Below are 15,889 nucleotides of genomic sequence, written 5' to 3'. Positions count from 1 at the left end.
TGTCTGCTGTTTTTGTATCCGATCTTGTTATATCACAAGACGAGAAAAGCTAAATGTGAAAAAATAGGTTCATCGAGTATTCCCACAATGCAAGCTGCATAGAAGGGAAATGCAGCGTTTTCCTCTCCCGTCTTTGGTAACAGAGCGAACACTGTGTTCTCTCTCGGCTGTGGGTCTGTCAGTGCTGACTCGTTTTCTGTCTCACATCGACAGAAGCTGTATCTTTTCTTGGTTTCAGGTCAGTACCTATGGTCTGCCATTTCCTACAATCTGGACTGAGCAAGAAAACTTTTACACATATTCAGGAATTTTATGGTGCAGTGGTTTAAACATTTGCCTACCAAGCAAAAGATTCCTGGTTCACTCCCGGGAGGAGGTAGTGATCCATTGGATGTTACATCAGGAAGTCTATCCAGTGTAAAAATCTGCTTAATCAAATATGTAGCGCTACCAGCTGTCGCGATCCCGTGTGAATAAGGGAGCAGTCGAAAGTAGCTTTATCACTTCACTCCACAAAGTTAAAAGTGTCTCCTGAATTAATTTTCTCTTGCGCTGATAAGTTCTAGGTCTTTTTGGAGATGATTTTCAATGATCATAGGTGCTAATTTAAATTCTTTCTATTGAGGGACACAGCATGTTTCTAGAATGTCTATATTTTTAGCCACATTATCTACAAAGATGGGGTATTTTTATTTCTTTGTCTCAGAGTACAGAAACCAGCACATTGACCTGTTCTTATTGATACAGCATTGCTCCACTTCTCTGCATTGTGCATACTCTAACAAGCTAGAAGTTCTACATTTTCACTACTGCTAACTATCACCCCAGATGACAACAGAATTTATGACAGGACTAAAAAGGGAGGAAGCTAAAATATCATATTTGTCAAGCAATTTGTAGCTTTACAGACCGAGATTGTACCTTTCACTCTAGAGCCTGACCGATTTATCAGTGGGCTGATATTAGTGATCGATATTAGGTATTTGCTGATGTATCGGTAGCAACTTTTATAATGACTGATAAAAGACAATTAAAAAAGTACAGAATAGAGAGGAGAAACACCCTTCAACCATATCTGGACTGTTGGATTACATAGTTGTCCACCAGAGGGCACTCTACAACACAGCGCCACAAATACAACCTAACGGCCATGAACGAGCAAATAAATTACTACAAATGACAAATATACAGGAAATCTGTTTATATTCCATGTTCCTGAAAAAAAAATAATCGCTCGATATATTGAGTTTTACATCCCTAAACACTGGTATTGGTATGATCAGTCAGGCTCTCGTTCACTCATCCCTTTTTTGTCAGTTTTCAAGGAAAATAATTTTAAATTGGATCCCAGTTTCACCAAAATGTATCGTTCAAAAAAATCAAATGCAGCTTTGACATAAAAGATCAAGAGATTCCTATCCTGCATCACAAGGCGGAATTCCTCACGTTTCGATGTCCTCTCCCAGGAAGCAGCGATTGCGCAGCAGTCCCTCCCACAACTGGACTCCCACAATGCCGAAGATGAAGAAGACAAAGAAGCAGAGGAGCAGAACATTTCCCAGCATCGGCAGAGTGTCTAACAGCAGTGTCACCAAGATCCTCATACCTACACAGTGGGATACAAACAACAAAGATGTGTGACTAATAGCACCCGACATTCATGACAGACATAATATAAAACCCATCCGAGCTAGCCTTTTACTTTTACCTTGACGAGCTCTATTAATCTTATGTTTTTGGAGCCAACAACTTCATCCTCGCACACGTTATAATTACAACAGATGACAATACTGAAAGTGACAGATTGACATCGTTTCATCCTCTGGGATTTGAACTCGCAGCTTCCTTGTGGCTACTATTATCTAACCACGTGCATTCAGCATCCATCTCCCATGTCAGATGTGCTTAGCGTCAGCAGCATCAGGGATCCAGTCCCCGAGGTCCTCACAATGTCCCCTGTCTCCTCCTCCATATATCACAGCTTTGTCACATTGATCACATGTGCAGTGCTATGATATTATTATTCTTTCTGTGGCACAGAGTTGCCAGTTTTTACCTTTGTAGTGATAATTAAATTTAAATCTTCATCCTGAGACCAAACTGTCTGTGCTGTGCAACAGCGTGAGAAAACTCTACCTGTAGCCATTATCATCATCAGTGGAAAACAAACAAATGTCTTGTTTGCCAGTTTTACAGTTATCAGAATGGGCCTAAGAATTAAGATAATAGTATTCCTATTAAATCTGTGCCAGAAGCTAAAGAAACATTTTATTGTCAATGCAGTTATTATTGAAATGTGTAAAATGTGACTATCCTTTCTTTTACTCTTCTTATTATTAAATATACATAAAAAAAATCATATATGAATGAGTCACATTTAGATAAAAGCTGTCATTACATTGCTAATTGTAGTCATTCATCAGCTAAGGTTATCCATCTTGTTGAATCCCTGTTGCCTCACTTTAGTAATCTTCTACCTTTCATTTTAATGTCACTGAATTAATTTCTCTGAGTGACAGGTTTAAAATGGTATTTGGTATATTTGATATGGCCACCTTTATTTTTACCAACAGTCTGAGGCAAACTTTCTTGTAATGTCTATATGTAGTTTTCAGGAATAGTTCTCCGGGCTTCTTGAATGACATCCAAAGCTCTTCTTTGGATGTTGGCTGCCTCGTGTTTACTGTTGTCAAATGTGCATTTATCCCTCCTGGGAGAAGAAACAAACCCCTTTGTCAGGAAGGGCATTAGGCAACACAATGTGCTAAATCACATGTGTGGAGCCACCTCCTGTGGCAACCCCTTGTGAATTAGGGAGCAGCTGAAAGTAGCTACTCTATAAGACCTGCTGCCACTGATTTTCAGTCCAGTTCTTGTGTACTTTTGCATAACTCAACCTTCTCTCCCTGTTTCCCTTCCCTGAGACTTAGACCATTTCCGTTGAGGCCTCAGTGAACAGTAGATGGATCAGATAAAGGCCAGATGCATCCGTGTCCAGCTTTCAGGGCATAAATTTCAGATACTGATCATTTGCTGTAAATAAGTTCTTTGAGCCTGCCACTTCTTCTTTTGTCCTCTACTTGTCAAACTTATTAAGAACTCACTGCACACCATGTTAAGTTATTCCAGCTCAGCTAATAGCTCTTTGGGAATCATGTTGTTGGTGCAAAAATATAAGTTTATGCCTGCAAATCTGTTTTACCTTTTGGGATTTTTTATAAATGCAATAAAAATAAAATGGCAACAAATTATTTGTTCTAGTAACAAAACGGCTACAATTTAAAATTGGTTATGTGCTAGGTTTGCTGAGTTATGCTACAATGCATTACTGTTTCATGCCTTCAGTTAAGGGTCTTTTTTATACTACTTTTACTTGAATTTTTCATAGGTCAGTGTTTAGTGGCTTAACAAAAAAAAAAAAAAACGCATCCCAGTAAAAAAGGTTTGGGTAAAAGAACTGGACTGAAAATGAGTGATAAAGGAGCCAATTTCAAAAGAAAAACTTAAACTTCCCTTCAGAAATTATGGGGGAAACTATAACTCAAGACCAAGGAAGTCTGCTTTCTTGGAATCCTTGGAATCAAAATATAAAAAATACAAAAATTATATTTTTAAAAGCCAGAACTACTGTCACCCACAACAGTTTTCGCTGTCAAGTTGTGATGACAAGAGACTGGCTTGAACCACCAGAGAAATCAGCCATGTTTCTAAAGATGCCCTTGGAGATTTCGTTATCATTGCTGTCAGCTTGTGCTTTTCATTCATGGGCATTCACTTACCTTTTTTTTTTTTTTTTTGCTCATAACAAGAAACTGACCTAGTAAGAAACTGAGGAAGGCTAGTGCTTTTCTAAACCCAGTCATGCAGTCAAAACTAGACAGATGGCTGAAGAATTTGCGATCATTTCACACAGGGTAAATGTAATTGTTTCCAGCACCATAACAGGCTTGCGCTAACACATTCACTTGACGGTAAAAGTATGTGACTGGGAGTGCACAAGGCAGTTGGCAGAGATTTTGCAAAAGCCCCCTGCACGTATCAACCTTGAGAACATGAAATAATCAGAGTGCGGTGCTCACTGTTTCTAAGCTACAGCACAAAAGACACAGTTAACATTTGTAGTTCAATGAATATTTCCCATCCTCTTAGGCAGAAAGAAAAACAGAAAGACAGACTGATTAGAGAAAGAAGAACAGAGGAGGAAAACCTGTGTTAGCCTTATCTACGTGGCTCGTTCTTACAGACACTATATTTACGGTGAAAGAAAAAAAGAAAAACAGAAGAGGCCCAGTGTTGTGTGTACCTGTGAGCATATGAACATCGCCTTTCAGGTATGTTTGTGTCTTGGGGCAAGAAAACTCAAGATCACTGACCTTGAATTTCTATCTCTAAGCTAGCTGGGTCTTCACTGACATTCTCTCCCTCTGTCCTCTCTCTATCTGCCTCCATCTACCAACCCACCTTTAGGGAGCAACTGAACACTTGTTGCAGTAATAATAAGTTTTATTTCACCTTGTGCACAGCTTTAAGTTTTTCCCAGAACTACTGTTAGCTTGGTGATAATGTTAATGTGTTGACCCACTGTGTCTTCCATGCTATGTGACAGTGTATGAGTTAGCAACAGTGCAGCCCCCAGTGTCACTCATGAATGTGAGGTCATCATCATTTAAATTCCCCAAAGAAAACTTAAACACACACAACTCAAGTATCTTCAATTCTTCAACATGCAGAAATGTCTATAAAGTGACGTAGGTGGGGATCTGTTACCACAAATGACTGCATCAGCATGGCATGGGATGGACGCAATCAGCCTGTAGCACTGCTGAGGCGTTAATGAAGCCCAGGCTGCTTTGATAGCAGCCTTTGGCTCGCCTGTAGTTTTGGATCTGTGCTTCTTATCTTCCTCTTGACAAAACCCACAGATTCTCTGTGAGGTGCAGGTCAGGTGAGTTGGCTGGCCAGTCAAAAACAGTAATAACCTGTCAGCAAAGGTAGTAGTAGTTTTGGCGCTGTGGGCAGGTGCTAGGTCCTGCTGGAAAAGGAAATCTGCATCTCCATAAAGCTTGTGACAGCACAAAGTGGTTTAAAATCTCCTGGTAAACAGCTGGGTTGAATTTGGAACTGAGTAAATACAGTGGACCAACCACCACCATATGGTTGGGTGTGCTAAATTAAGCCAAGAGATATGGATATTTCACTTTATGTGCAATAAATCTATAATATACATGAAAATGAGAAAAAAACAACCTTACATAAATACATATATATTTAAAGGCTACCAATACTGGCAGCTGAGTCCGGAAAAAGACCTTGGCTGCTTGCCTAATGTATGCTGGTTAATAACCTTGTAAGTTGTTATGACACCATTGTGTAGTGATCCCCTTTAGCTGTAGATTCATGGTTATTTCTGTCACAGAGCTTTTAGGAAATTGACAAACTATGTGCAAGATCCCGCTGGCTGGCACAAAGTGAGATGAAAACCAAAGTCTTGATCATCGGTCAATTTACCACGCAGTGCTGAGAATAAACACAGCAAAACACTGCTCTGTCTTCCTTAGTTCAAAGTGAGTAACACCAGGCAGATAGAAATATACAGCTTTACATTAATCATTGGGGAAATGCTGTAAAAACCCTGCATATATGGGAAAATATGAGCCAAACCACAACTAAGAAACTGGCATACTTGGTACTCTGTTGATAGCCCGCAGTGGCCTGAGTACTCGGACGGTACGGATAGCTGACAGACTGGCATTGTGGCCATCCAGGGAATACTCCAACATCCTGAAGACATGGTCGCAGAGAGAGAGAGAGAGAGAGAGAGAGGTGGAGAAGGTTTTACTTCATAGACGTTATAAAAACGAAATGGTGACCACACACACATTTATGTCTACACAAAACAGCAACAACAAGAAAATGAAATGAAACACCAATAATCTAATAAAGGTTGTAATTGAAGCGACCCACATAATTACTGTGCATTTGCCATTTAATTGCATAAAGTCAGAAGCACTTTTTCTTCTGTATAGTCTGTGATACAGCATGCAAACATAATGAGTGTGACAACGAGCAGACAGAAGGCTATAATGATGGTCCTAAACATGTTTACATTTTTCTCTGCAATTATGTGGAGAATGTGCCTCATAACAGACTGGCTAACGAATAATAGAGAAACATTGCTCCAACTGACAGACAAGCTGACAGAAACTTACATAGATATATATTTTATTGCATATGTTGAACATTATATTGCTTCAGTATTTATTTCTGCATCCCTATTTCTTCCTACCCTTCATTAATGCAACATAAATCTTATGCATATGTAGGTGGAGCAAAACTAAAGTTTATTTAAATAGTTATTCAATGTAAAATAAGCACAAGGGAAGTGTGTGTCAAAGTCATGGGATCAGTCGCCATGGATTTCAAATTGGGCGTGGTGAACCACCGAATGACCTACAACTTGAATGTGTGAGGTGTAAAGAGCCCTATTTATATAGTATAGGAGGAAGAAATAAAGTGCTTTTTCTTTTTTCTTTTATTCTAAGCAGACTGTTAATATTTAAGCTGCTGGTGATAGAGATAATTGAGCAATTAGTGGAGATGAGCAAAAGGCACAGTGGGATACCAACCCTGCCATGACAATGACAAAGTCAAGCTGATTCCACTTGTCATCAAAGTAACACTTGGAGCCAAAAATTCCCAGGGCCACCATCTTGATAACCATTTCCACCGCAAAGAAAGCGAAGATGCAGTCATCCAACACCTGGTCGCAAAGGATAAAGTGACAAGAACACAGACAAAAATAAGCTTTGACAACAATAAAAAGAAGAGGAAGTGGAATCCTTGCAAAGTGAACGATCCTTTTTAAGTCTTCTTATCAAAACAGTCGCGTTCTGAACCAAGAAAAGTGGAAATGCTAGAGGAGGTTTTCTGACAAAGACTGCTTTTATCAGTTAGTTAGTTTTATCCCAGCAGGGAATAACTCGGGCGTACCATGTTCATGGTTGTGTCTCAATTAATTAGACATTTTACAGCAAAAAGAATGTCTCTCTTCGAATATAATGAGAAGATCTCAGTGTGTCAGGAATCAGCATCGCACTACAGTGAAAGCTTATAGAAATAAATGGGTGTGAAAAGAGGAAAATGAATAATTAACTTTTTTCATGAGTGTTTTTATGCATTGTGGTTGCATATGTGTAATAATTTAAAACACTAATTGAAGTAGCTTAGTTAAAATAAAAGTAAAAAATATGGTTCTTGTCTTTGTAGTGAATGGTGCTTCTGTTGAAAAAGCTCTTGAACATGTCAGTAAGTTAATCAACAACCAATCAGCTGCTGACATTACTGCATACTGTGTAGCAGGCCCAGCTGACAGTGTGGGAGTGCAGCACTTACCTGTAAGATGCGACACCACTCTGACTGGCAGGTAACGTCCTCACAGGGCCGATACATCCCCAGAGTCACACAGTTGAGCAGGATCACCAACATGGACACGTGCTCAAACCACGTGCAAGAGCAAGTTAAGGTCAAAACATATGTTGTGTGAATTCAAAAGCATGCAAAAACACAGACTGTATATAGTCAAAGCAACTTACTGTAAAGTGCCTAAAACCCGTATTATTGATAATGGCCATCACAGGGCAACATCTTTTTTTATGAAAAGTCCAATGGAATAGAAGCCTATGGGAAAATGACCATGCAGCTCTTTTAATCTATGACACAACTTAACACTTTCTTGATTAGTTTATGACCTAAATCGTAGGAGCCAAGTCGGCAGTTTTTCCTTAAGTCGGGGGGAAGCATACATCTATAGTGCTCTTGTCTATCATTACATGCTCAAGAAATAAGACAAACTTAAGAAAAGGAAAAAAACTGTGCAGCAGCTGTTGCAAAATTAGCTATGTTCCATAGGCTAAAGAGTTTGCAATTGCGAACGTTATATAAATGTAAGGTAGCTCATCGGTCCCCAACACCCGGGCCATGGACTGGTACTGGTCCGTGTCTCGTTTGGTACCGAGGCTTGGGTTTGAAATTGATGGTTTTCATGGTTTTTATCATTATTTTTGTTATTGTTTTTATCAGTAACTTGGTTTCCCTGGGTGTCTTCCTGTGTGTTATGAATAAATCGTCCTTATTTTGGTACTGGTGCTGGTTTTATTTTGTTGTATTTATCCGCGACACCTTAACGGCCTTTCAGTGAAAATATTGTCAGACATGAACCGGTCCGTGGTGCAAAAAGGGTAGGGACCGCCGATGTAGCTAACATAATGTAAGTAATGTAAGGTTATTAGGCTACTCAGCAATCATCATCATGCAATTCTACATGTACTGGTACTAATGATTAAATTTCTGGTATCGTAACATCGGTACACAAAACACAGATATACCTTTGTGAGTGTGATATAGTAGCATCTATTTCTCTATTTGTGAGTCTAAAGGTTTGCTATTTGAAAACCTTTGTCCTGCTTTGTCTCAGACATCAACTCTGACCTGATTTTACACTAATGAGTAATCTTTCCTTTTGCTGGTCCTATTCTTTTATCCTGTTTTGGTGGCGAGTGAGATTATCTATTTAGGACAAAGCAATAAATTTTAAGTGGTCTGATGACTGTGGATTTTTTTGTCCTTGAATTTTTGTCTATGTGGTGTAGCATAAATTATTAACACATAATGCCATATTGAACTGCTATTCAAGAACAGACATAAAATGGAGTTTCTGTCTTTGATGTGCTTTGAGTGCATCAACACAGATGGCAATTAAAACTGGATCTGCATTTCTGGAAGGAAAAAAAAAGTTAAATCTGAAGGCGTCTGTCAAAATCGAATAATTTCTCTCATTCGGTTTTTCATTTTTATCCGATCACACAAAAAGCATGTGGAATATATATCAATTCACAACAAAGTAATAACCACTGTAAGAACAAACAGCAGTGAGCACATCCAATGAGCACTGACAACATGTGGAAGTATGATTTTCTTCATAAATCAAACGGTTTACAAAAACAAAAGCAAAGTCTTAAATGTATATACGAACACTACATCACAGTGGGGTTGTTCATTTTAGAAGATGTCTCATCATCTAAATGGGGAAAAAAAATTATACCCAATGGAGGAGATATTAAGCAAGAAAAAGGGAGAGAGGGAGAAAGACCGGGATGCAAAATACATTAAGGAGGAAAAATGACGTGAACGTGATTAAAAGGAAACCTAAATCAGAGGCCCTGATGCTGCTGTTTTTCTACTTTGGTTGGCTTTTACCCCAAACACACATCCCACACATTTTCTCAGGCACATTGTACACTCAGTGATCTGGTGTGCGCACTGAACTGCAGTGCAGAAGTATTCCCAAGGTGAAGTACTGTTCTAATTAGAGAAGGAGTTAAAGCGGAAAACAAATGGTGACTATTGTCTTCTACATTACTCACGGACAGTCTTATGAAGCGCATGCAAACGTAGGGATACAAATATTATATGCTAATGACATTATGCGTGTTTTCCACACACAAATGCACAAACACAGATACACTTGGGACTTAATGCTGTGATCGGAGGCCAGAAGACAGAAGTTTGTATCAGCAAACAAGTTTGACCTCAAATAGTTTTTTCTGTCCTGAGGTTGTTTGAGATGCAACTGCAGCCTATTACCACGATAGGAACATATCCTGGATTTAATTTGTGCTGGAACACAATTCGTTTAGGTTTTTTTCACATTCTCATATGCTAATTTTGTGAGCATGTGCATGTTTTGGTCAAAAGAATTGAATTGCAAACATAGATCCTAGGGTTACCTTCACCCATTTTAGAGAAGCTAACAAAGGTACACACACCACTTCACAAATGTGCCACCATTTCAATTTGATTGAATTAAATGTCATTTATACAGCGTAATGCACTTTATATTGTAAGTTAAAGATCTTTTCCTTTTCCAAATATCTTCAAAAATGACAGCCCACCAATACAGAACTCTTAAGACTGTTACCCCTACTAACATTTTGTGATTTAAAGATTTAATAAATCTGCGGATAGTTTTTGTTTCAATTCAATTCAATTCAATTTCTTTATTGTCCCACAAGGGGAATTTAGTTTAGCAGCAGGAGGATAAGAACAAGCAGAACAATACTATAAAACAATAATAACAATAATAATGATAGAAAATTCAAGGACAATTATTTGCCATTTAGGAGACAAGACGCAGTAGGGATAAAAGAGTGGATGAAGTGGATGGTTCACACAATTAATAATAGAATGAGCCTTTCTAAGCACATTTCTATTGTAAATGGCCAAAAGTCCATCTTGCCAGCGCCCTGAAATTTTGCTAGCAGTTTTTACCAGAAGTCCCAACCGATTCTTATTCTTCACCGTCAGGTTACCAAACCAGGCAGCGATACAAAAAGACATCACAGATTCGATAAAACTTCTATAAAACAAGGACAACATCTCAGATGAGACATTAAAAGATCTCATTTTCCTTAAAAAGAACAGTCTTTGTTGAACTTTTTTAGTAGTGGCATCAGCATGAGATTCAAAACACAGTTTATGGTCAAGTACCACACCTAGATATTTATAACTCTCAACGATCCCAATATCGGCAGTTTTAATGATAGTGGGTGATGAGCTATAAGAGGACTTCCTAAAATCAATAATCATGTCTTTAGTTTTTGACACATTAAGTGAGAGGAAGGACTCATCACACCAATTCACAAAATCATCTACAACCTGTCCATGGCCTGACTCGTCGATTACTGTGTCATCAGCAAACTTCAGGATGTGTCTGTTTGTGAAATTGCTGCGACACTCATTTGTGTACAGAATGAACAGAAGGGGAGAGAGGCAGCAACCCTGTTTTAAGTCCCTACTTAGATAATATGTAATTCACGGCTTGATAGCAAGACATGATTGCGTCACTGAACTGTACCCAAGTCTGCTCAGATTAGCCGTTGTAGTTTGTAGTGCTCCAAACCCAGGAAGTTGCCGAATCCCCCTGTTTGTCAAACTATGCAACATCAACCCTCACAGAATGCCTGAAGGGTGTTTCTCCTTTCTCTTCTTTCTTTTATAAATTCTCATTTATTGGCCATTATACTGTAACTTCAAAACATATATATTAGCAAATAGCTAACTTCTGTATCAGTATACTTGTAATTTAAAAAAATGAGTCTTGTTTCTTTATCCATACATTTTCCTATTTACCTAAACACTTTCATATATGAATCTTACACATTTCAACAGGTGTGTACATGGTCACATGCACAGACAAGCAAAAAAAAAAGTCAACAGAAGTGTGGTTTTCATGTTGTATTTTTAATTTCTCACCAAGATAAAATCCATTTTTCTCAAATGCATCCTCCATATTCATTATTTTGTGTTTTTCTTCCATTGATTTAGAAATATTCCCTGCAAGATGGTGAATAACTGCAGTGTATTTTGATTTACATTACAATTCCTGCATCCTATCAGTTTAAGAGGAATTTCCTTTAGACAACTAAGCTGTAGATGCAGTACATTATCAAAGAGGCAATTTCAATTATTTATGCCAATTACATGTGACATTTTTGGACAAGGAGCTAAAATATCCTACCAGCAAAAACATTACAATTAGCCATCTGTGGCACTGTTACGTGTATTCAATAGACTATGCTTTGCTTCTTCCAACACATCATCAAGATTATGCTGTTCCCACCAGGATTTCCTGAGCCTCAGATACCAATACTCACCTACGCTTAAACCTTACAAATGCGCAGTGAGCTCTGCCAAAATGCCCAGCATATTTATTCTCCCTAGTGACGGTGAGTACTCAGTATGAGGAAAGCTAAAAGACATGAGTCTGCTTAATTGTGCAGATCAATTAAAGCATAAATGGTAAAATGTTGTTTGTATTTACTTAAAACCAATGCTGTGCCTTTTCAGGGAGAGTGGAGCCAGTGTTTTTGCAGCAGGCATTTATTATAGGGGTGCAACGATACACAAAATTCACGGTTCGGTTCGGTTCGATACTTTGGTGTCACGGTTCGATATTTTTTCGATACAAAAAAAAATGTTCATGCCTTTTTAATTTGTCATTTATTAAAATTATAAATATATATTTTAACACAAAAGTACAGTTTTTAAATTTAACCCTAACCCTTGTGCGTGTTGTTTTTTAGCTCGTCATATTGCAGCCACAGAAATTCTTTTGTCCATGAAACCATAAAGCTGCACTTTCTTTTTGCCTTATAGTCTGATTTGTCATAACTTCTCCGTTTTGTGGTAAGCTTTTCTTTGGCTGTCACTTCTTCACCCTGACCTGTCTTATTTGGCTCAGCAGAACTAAAATATATATCTGTCTGTGAAGGTTCTCAATCATCCAGGTCATCGTAGTGAAATATATATCCTGCCGCACTCACATAAGCTCAGCGATTCTCTGCGCGATCAACCTCTCACATGTTTAAGCTTGCTGCGGGAGATTTCACTTGTCATGTTTGCATAGTAAGCTAACAATTAATAAGACGATGTCAGAGGAATTGGTGCACAAATTATCATCACTCACAGATCAGTGCTGTCGCTCTCTATACACAGTTCGCACGATTGCAAAGTGAAAGCAAAAAAACAAGCGCAAATTCAAACACGATTTCAATATGTCACATATTGACAGTGGCTCACCCAATGACATAATTACCCAGCTACATTTCTGAAAGAATGCAAAAGCATTGACATATATTTTTCCTTCCTACAATAGCCCGACAGGCAGGGGAGAGATAGCCCCGGGACGTCGGGCTAGCGATATTGCGAGCCCTGTATCTGATTGAGGAATCACTCATCTTTGGAAAAGAGAGTTTATTACAGAGAAATGTCTCTTTCCAAAATAAAAGCTATACTATCCGTTTCTTCTGGGATATATTCTCAGCAGCATATTAAACATATCAGGTCTCCATAAGGAGAATCCTGTGCTAACAGCTGTCTAAATGACTCAGCTAAAGTTTGTAGCATGCATGCTTGTTTTTGTCTTTGCACTAGGATGATGTCGGTGTAAATGTGCAGTCATATTCGTTGTGTTCCCACTAGTGCTTTCAGGTTAATCTCGTTGAAATAACCTTAACGCCACAACACGGCAAATCTCCGTTAACGAGCTACCCTATACAGAGGGGCTAGACGGCCAACACGTTAACGAGCTAACTGCGCTAACACACTAGCTCCCACCCATGTAATTGAGCATTGCATGGCACATCCAACATACTGTTTTACTTTAGTCCATGACTCGCTTACCTTCAGGGTCATACGTCACATGAAAACCAAAATAATTCCAAACGCCAGATCTGAATGAGGGTGGGGAGGTCCACTTCTGTCTCGCTAGCTTGCCCTGCGCTCTTCCTTCTGACCATCCTGTCTGTGTTGAGTGCTCAGTGAATCTGCGTTCGACTACTCCGCCTAGGCTGCACTCTCGAGCCTAGGCGGAGTAGTCAAATGCAGATTCACTGAGCGCTCAACACAGACAGCATCGTCAGAAGGAAAGTTGATAAAATAAATTACAAATTTTGTATTGTTCTTTTTTTTTCTCCCCTTTGGTTTTCTTTCTCTCCCCCTCTTTCTTTCATTCTTTCCCCCTGTCCTATCCCACAGTCATGTCTGTCCCGTTTGCAACTGAAAATAAAATAAATTCATAATTATAATAAAGGTCAATCAAATGGACCAATATGATGATCCACTTAAAATAAATCCTCTTGGCATCTTTCTTGGCCTCAAGACAACAATTCTGATGGCTATAGATCCAAACGGGACACAAAAAAAAAAAAAAAAAAAAAAAAATTGAAAAAAAAAATTTTTGAAAAAAATTGTATTGTTCGATACATATGCGTACCGAACCGAAAGCACTGTATCGAACGGTTCAATATCGATACGAATATCGTTGCACCCCTAATTTATTAAGTTAGTGTTCTGAAAATAGGACAACTATAAGGATACGCTCACTGAACATATGAGTGTAGGATTGCGCAGGCACAAATGTAGCTTAGCAGAACTGGCACATAATAGATTACAGCTGTCTCTAGAACCTCTAACCTAAACAACCTGAGCAAGTTACTCATGATCTGTCACCAGAAACCACAAGACAACAAAATAAATTGGATTAAATGAAAACATTTGCTGTTGTCCTTGTGAAACCAGGTGGAGTTTTATAAAATCACAGGGATAAAGTGGGTAAAAGTTAGACCTCAAAGGTGCTCAAAGGTGTGCTTGAGGGTTAGCACTAGGTTATGTGGTTAAAGACTTATCCAGCTTATTCTGACTGGATATATAATTATTGTCAATTTCTAATCTAGATGGAAACAAATTTGCTACTTTTGCCAATTTATCACAGTCAATTGCCATATTATCACAAACAAATTGGATGTCATTGCGAACTTGACCCCATTAAATTGCAAAGTGAAAGCAGTCTGACTGTCTTAATGGCATTTTATATTGCCATTATGATGTGGCTGCAGACCTGGTCCTTGTCTTCAAAGTCGTTTTAAACACCAACTATATTATTGGCCATATGTGGAGTCACTTGGGTTGTCCTCAGTCTCCAAACACTGTTTTCCCTACTATAGCATCCATGCAGGAGTGCAGGTAGTGCAAGGATTAAAGATTAAGAAATATTTTAATGCATTTAATAGCTGCACCAGCATTTTGGTTTCCAATGATTTGATTACATTTATAAGAGGCATTACACATAGAAAAACACAGAGAAACTGCACTGCTTTATTTCTAGAAAACATGGTTTCTGCCAGCGCATTGAGCTCTTGTTCCCATGGTATGCAACTGCTAGATATTCTAGCTAACGGAAACATTACAACTGTGGGAGTCTGAAAGAATGCAAACCCTGCAGCAGCTTATTCTCTGAAGATTTTTTTTTAAATGAGAAGGAGTCCAAAGTATCTAAAAAAGAGGGGAATACTCACAGGCGGTGGCGTTATAGCTTTGTGTTGTGCACCCGATCTACAAATGTACTGGAATCTTATTTAGCAATTACATCAGTGTAAAACAGTGTTAAACAAGTGGCTCCCTTGGGGGAGTAGTAATAAAAAAAAAATGTTAATAGCATGCTGTTGCAGGTATCGCTACAAACCAAAAAAACATCTTCAATCACACTGGAAAATGCCTTGGGTCAGTCTGTTGCAATGCACAGTTTAAACACACACACACTAAGTCAAGCAGTGTAAGGTCGATCCTTCCTTGACAGATGAAAGATTCAGTAATCTGCAGCTGAATTAAAAGGAAAGATTTGAATATTCAGAAAAGCTCTCTCTCCTTCTTCTTCTTTCTCGCGCTCTCTCTCCCATGTTCTCCTCTGTTCCTCCTTGTGCTCTGCTTTCTCTAATTCCTCTTTAATTTCCACAGTCAACACCTCCAGAGTCCCCTTCTGTCTTATCCCCCCAACCCATCCACCACAAACACACACGCGCACACATATGCAGGCACAGACACACACAAGGACTAATGTGCAAGCCTTTAAAGCTAAGCCAGGCTCTTGCCGCAAAGCAGAGTAGGGATAGACAGTGAACTGCAGTAAACAGAAAACAGCAAACTTACCGGTGGTTTTAAAATTTTGTTTGACTTTCTCTTCTAAGACACACACACGCACAAAAACATGATACGCACAATTAGAGAAGCACACACATTCTTAAATGTAAAAGCTGTATGGTGCAACGGGCAAGGTTAAATTCTGTGTTCAGTAGTTACAATCCAGGCCAAGCACACAGCGCTCTTGGTCTCACTTGTTAAGGTCAATTCACGCTGTGGCTGTGATTCAACAAGCTGCTGGAAACTTGCACAGAGTCTGTCCCATATTGACATGATAGTTTACACAATTGCTGCAGCTTTCCATGATTGCCACATCCCAAAGGTGCTGTATTGGATTGAGATCTGGTGACTGTGG

The 15,889-nt window shown here is 38.8% G+C and overlaps 1 protein-coding gene across 1 annotated transcript in view; it reads right to left on the bottom strand.

The window, feature by feature from the left end:
• The window catches only part of cacna1ha (calcium channel, voltage-dependent, T type, alpha 1H subunit a), a 133,566-nt gene that overhangs the window by 51,265 nt on the left and 66,412 nt on the right, over positions 1–15,889 (bottom strand). The window contains exons 3-6 of the mRNA XM_080905377.1: positions 7,393–7,505; positions 6,627–6,760; positions 5,684–5,781; positions 1,447–1,606 (exon numbers count right to left, since the gene is read on the bottom strand). Coding sequence (XP_080761503.1) covers positions 1,447–1,606; positions 5,684–5,781; positions 6,627–6,760; positions 7,393–7,505 — 505 coding nt within the window. The remainder of the gene's footprint in view (positions 1–1,446; positions 1,607–5,683; positions 5,782–6,626; positions 6,761–7,392; positions 7,506–15,889) is intronic.

This window comes from Rhamphochromis sp. 'chilingali' (genome assembly GCF_963969265.1).
Source record: "Rhamphochromis sp. 'chilingali' genome assembly, chromosome: 15".
Lineage (NCBI taxonomy): Eukaryota > Metazoa > Chordata > Actinopteri > Cichliformes > Cichlidae > Rhamphochromis > Rhamphochromis sp. 'chilingali'.
The sequence above is the reverse complement of the archived record's forward strand: the minus strand, read 5'-3'. Positions and strand labels throughout refer to the sequence as shown.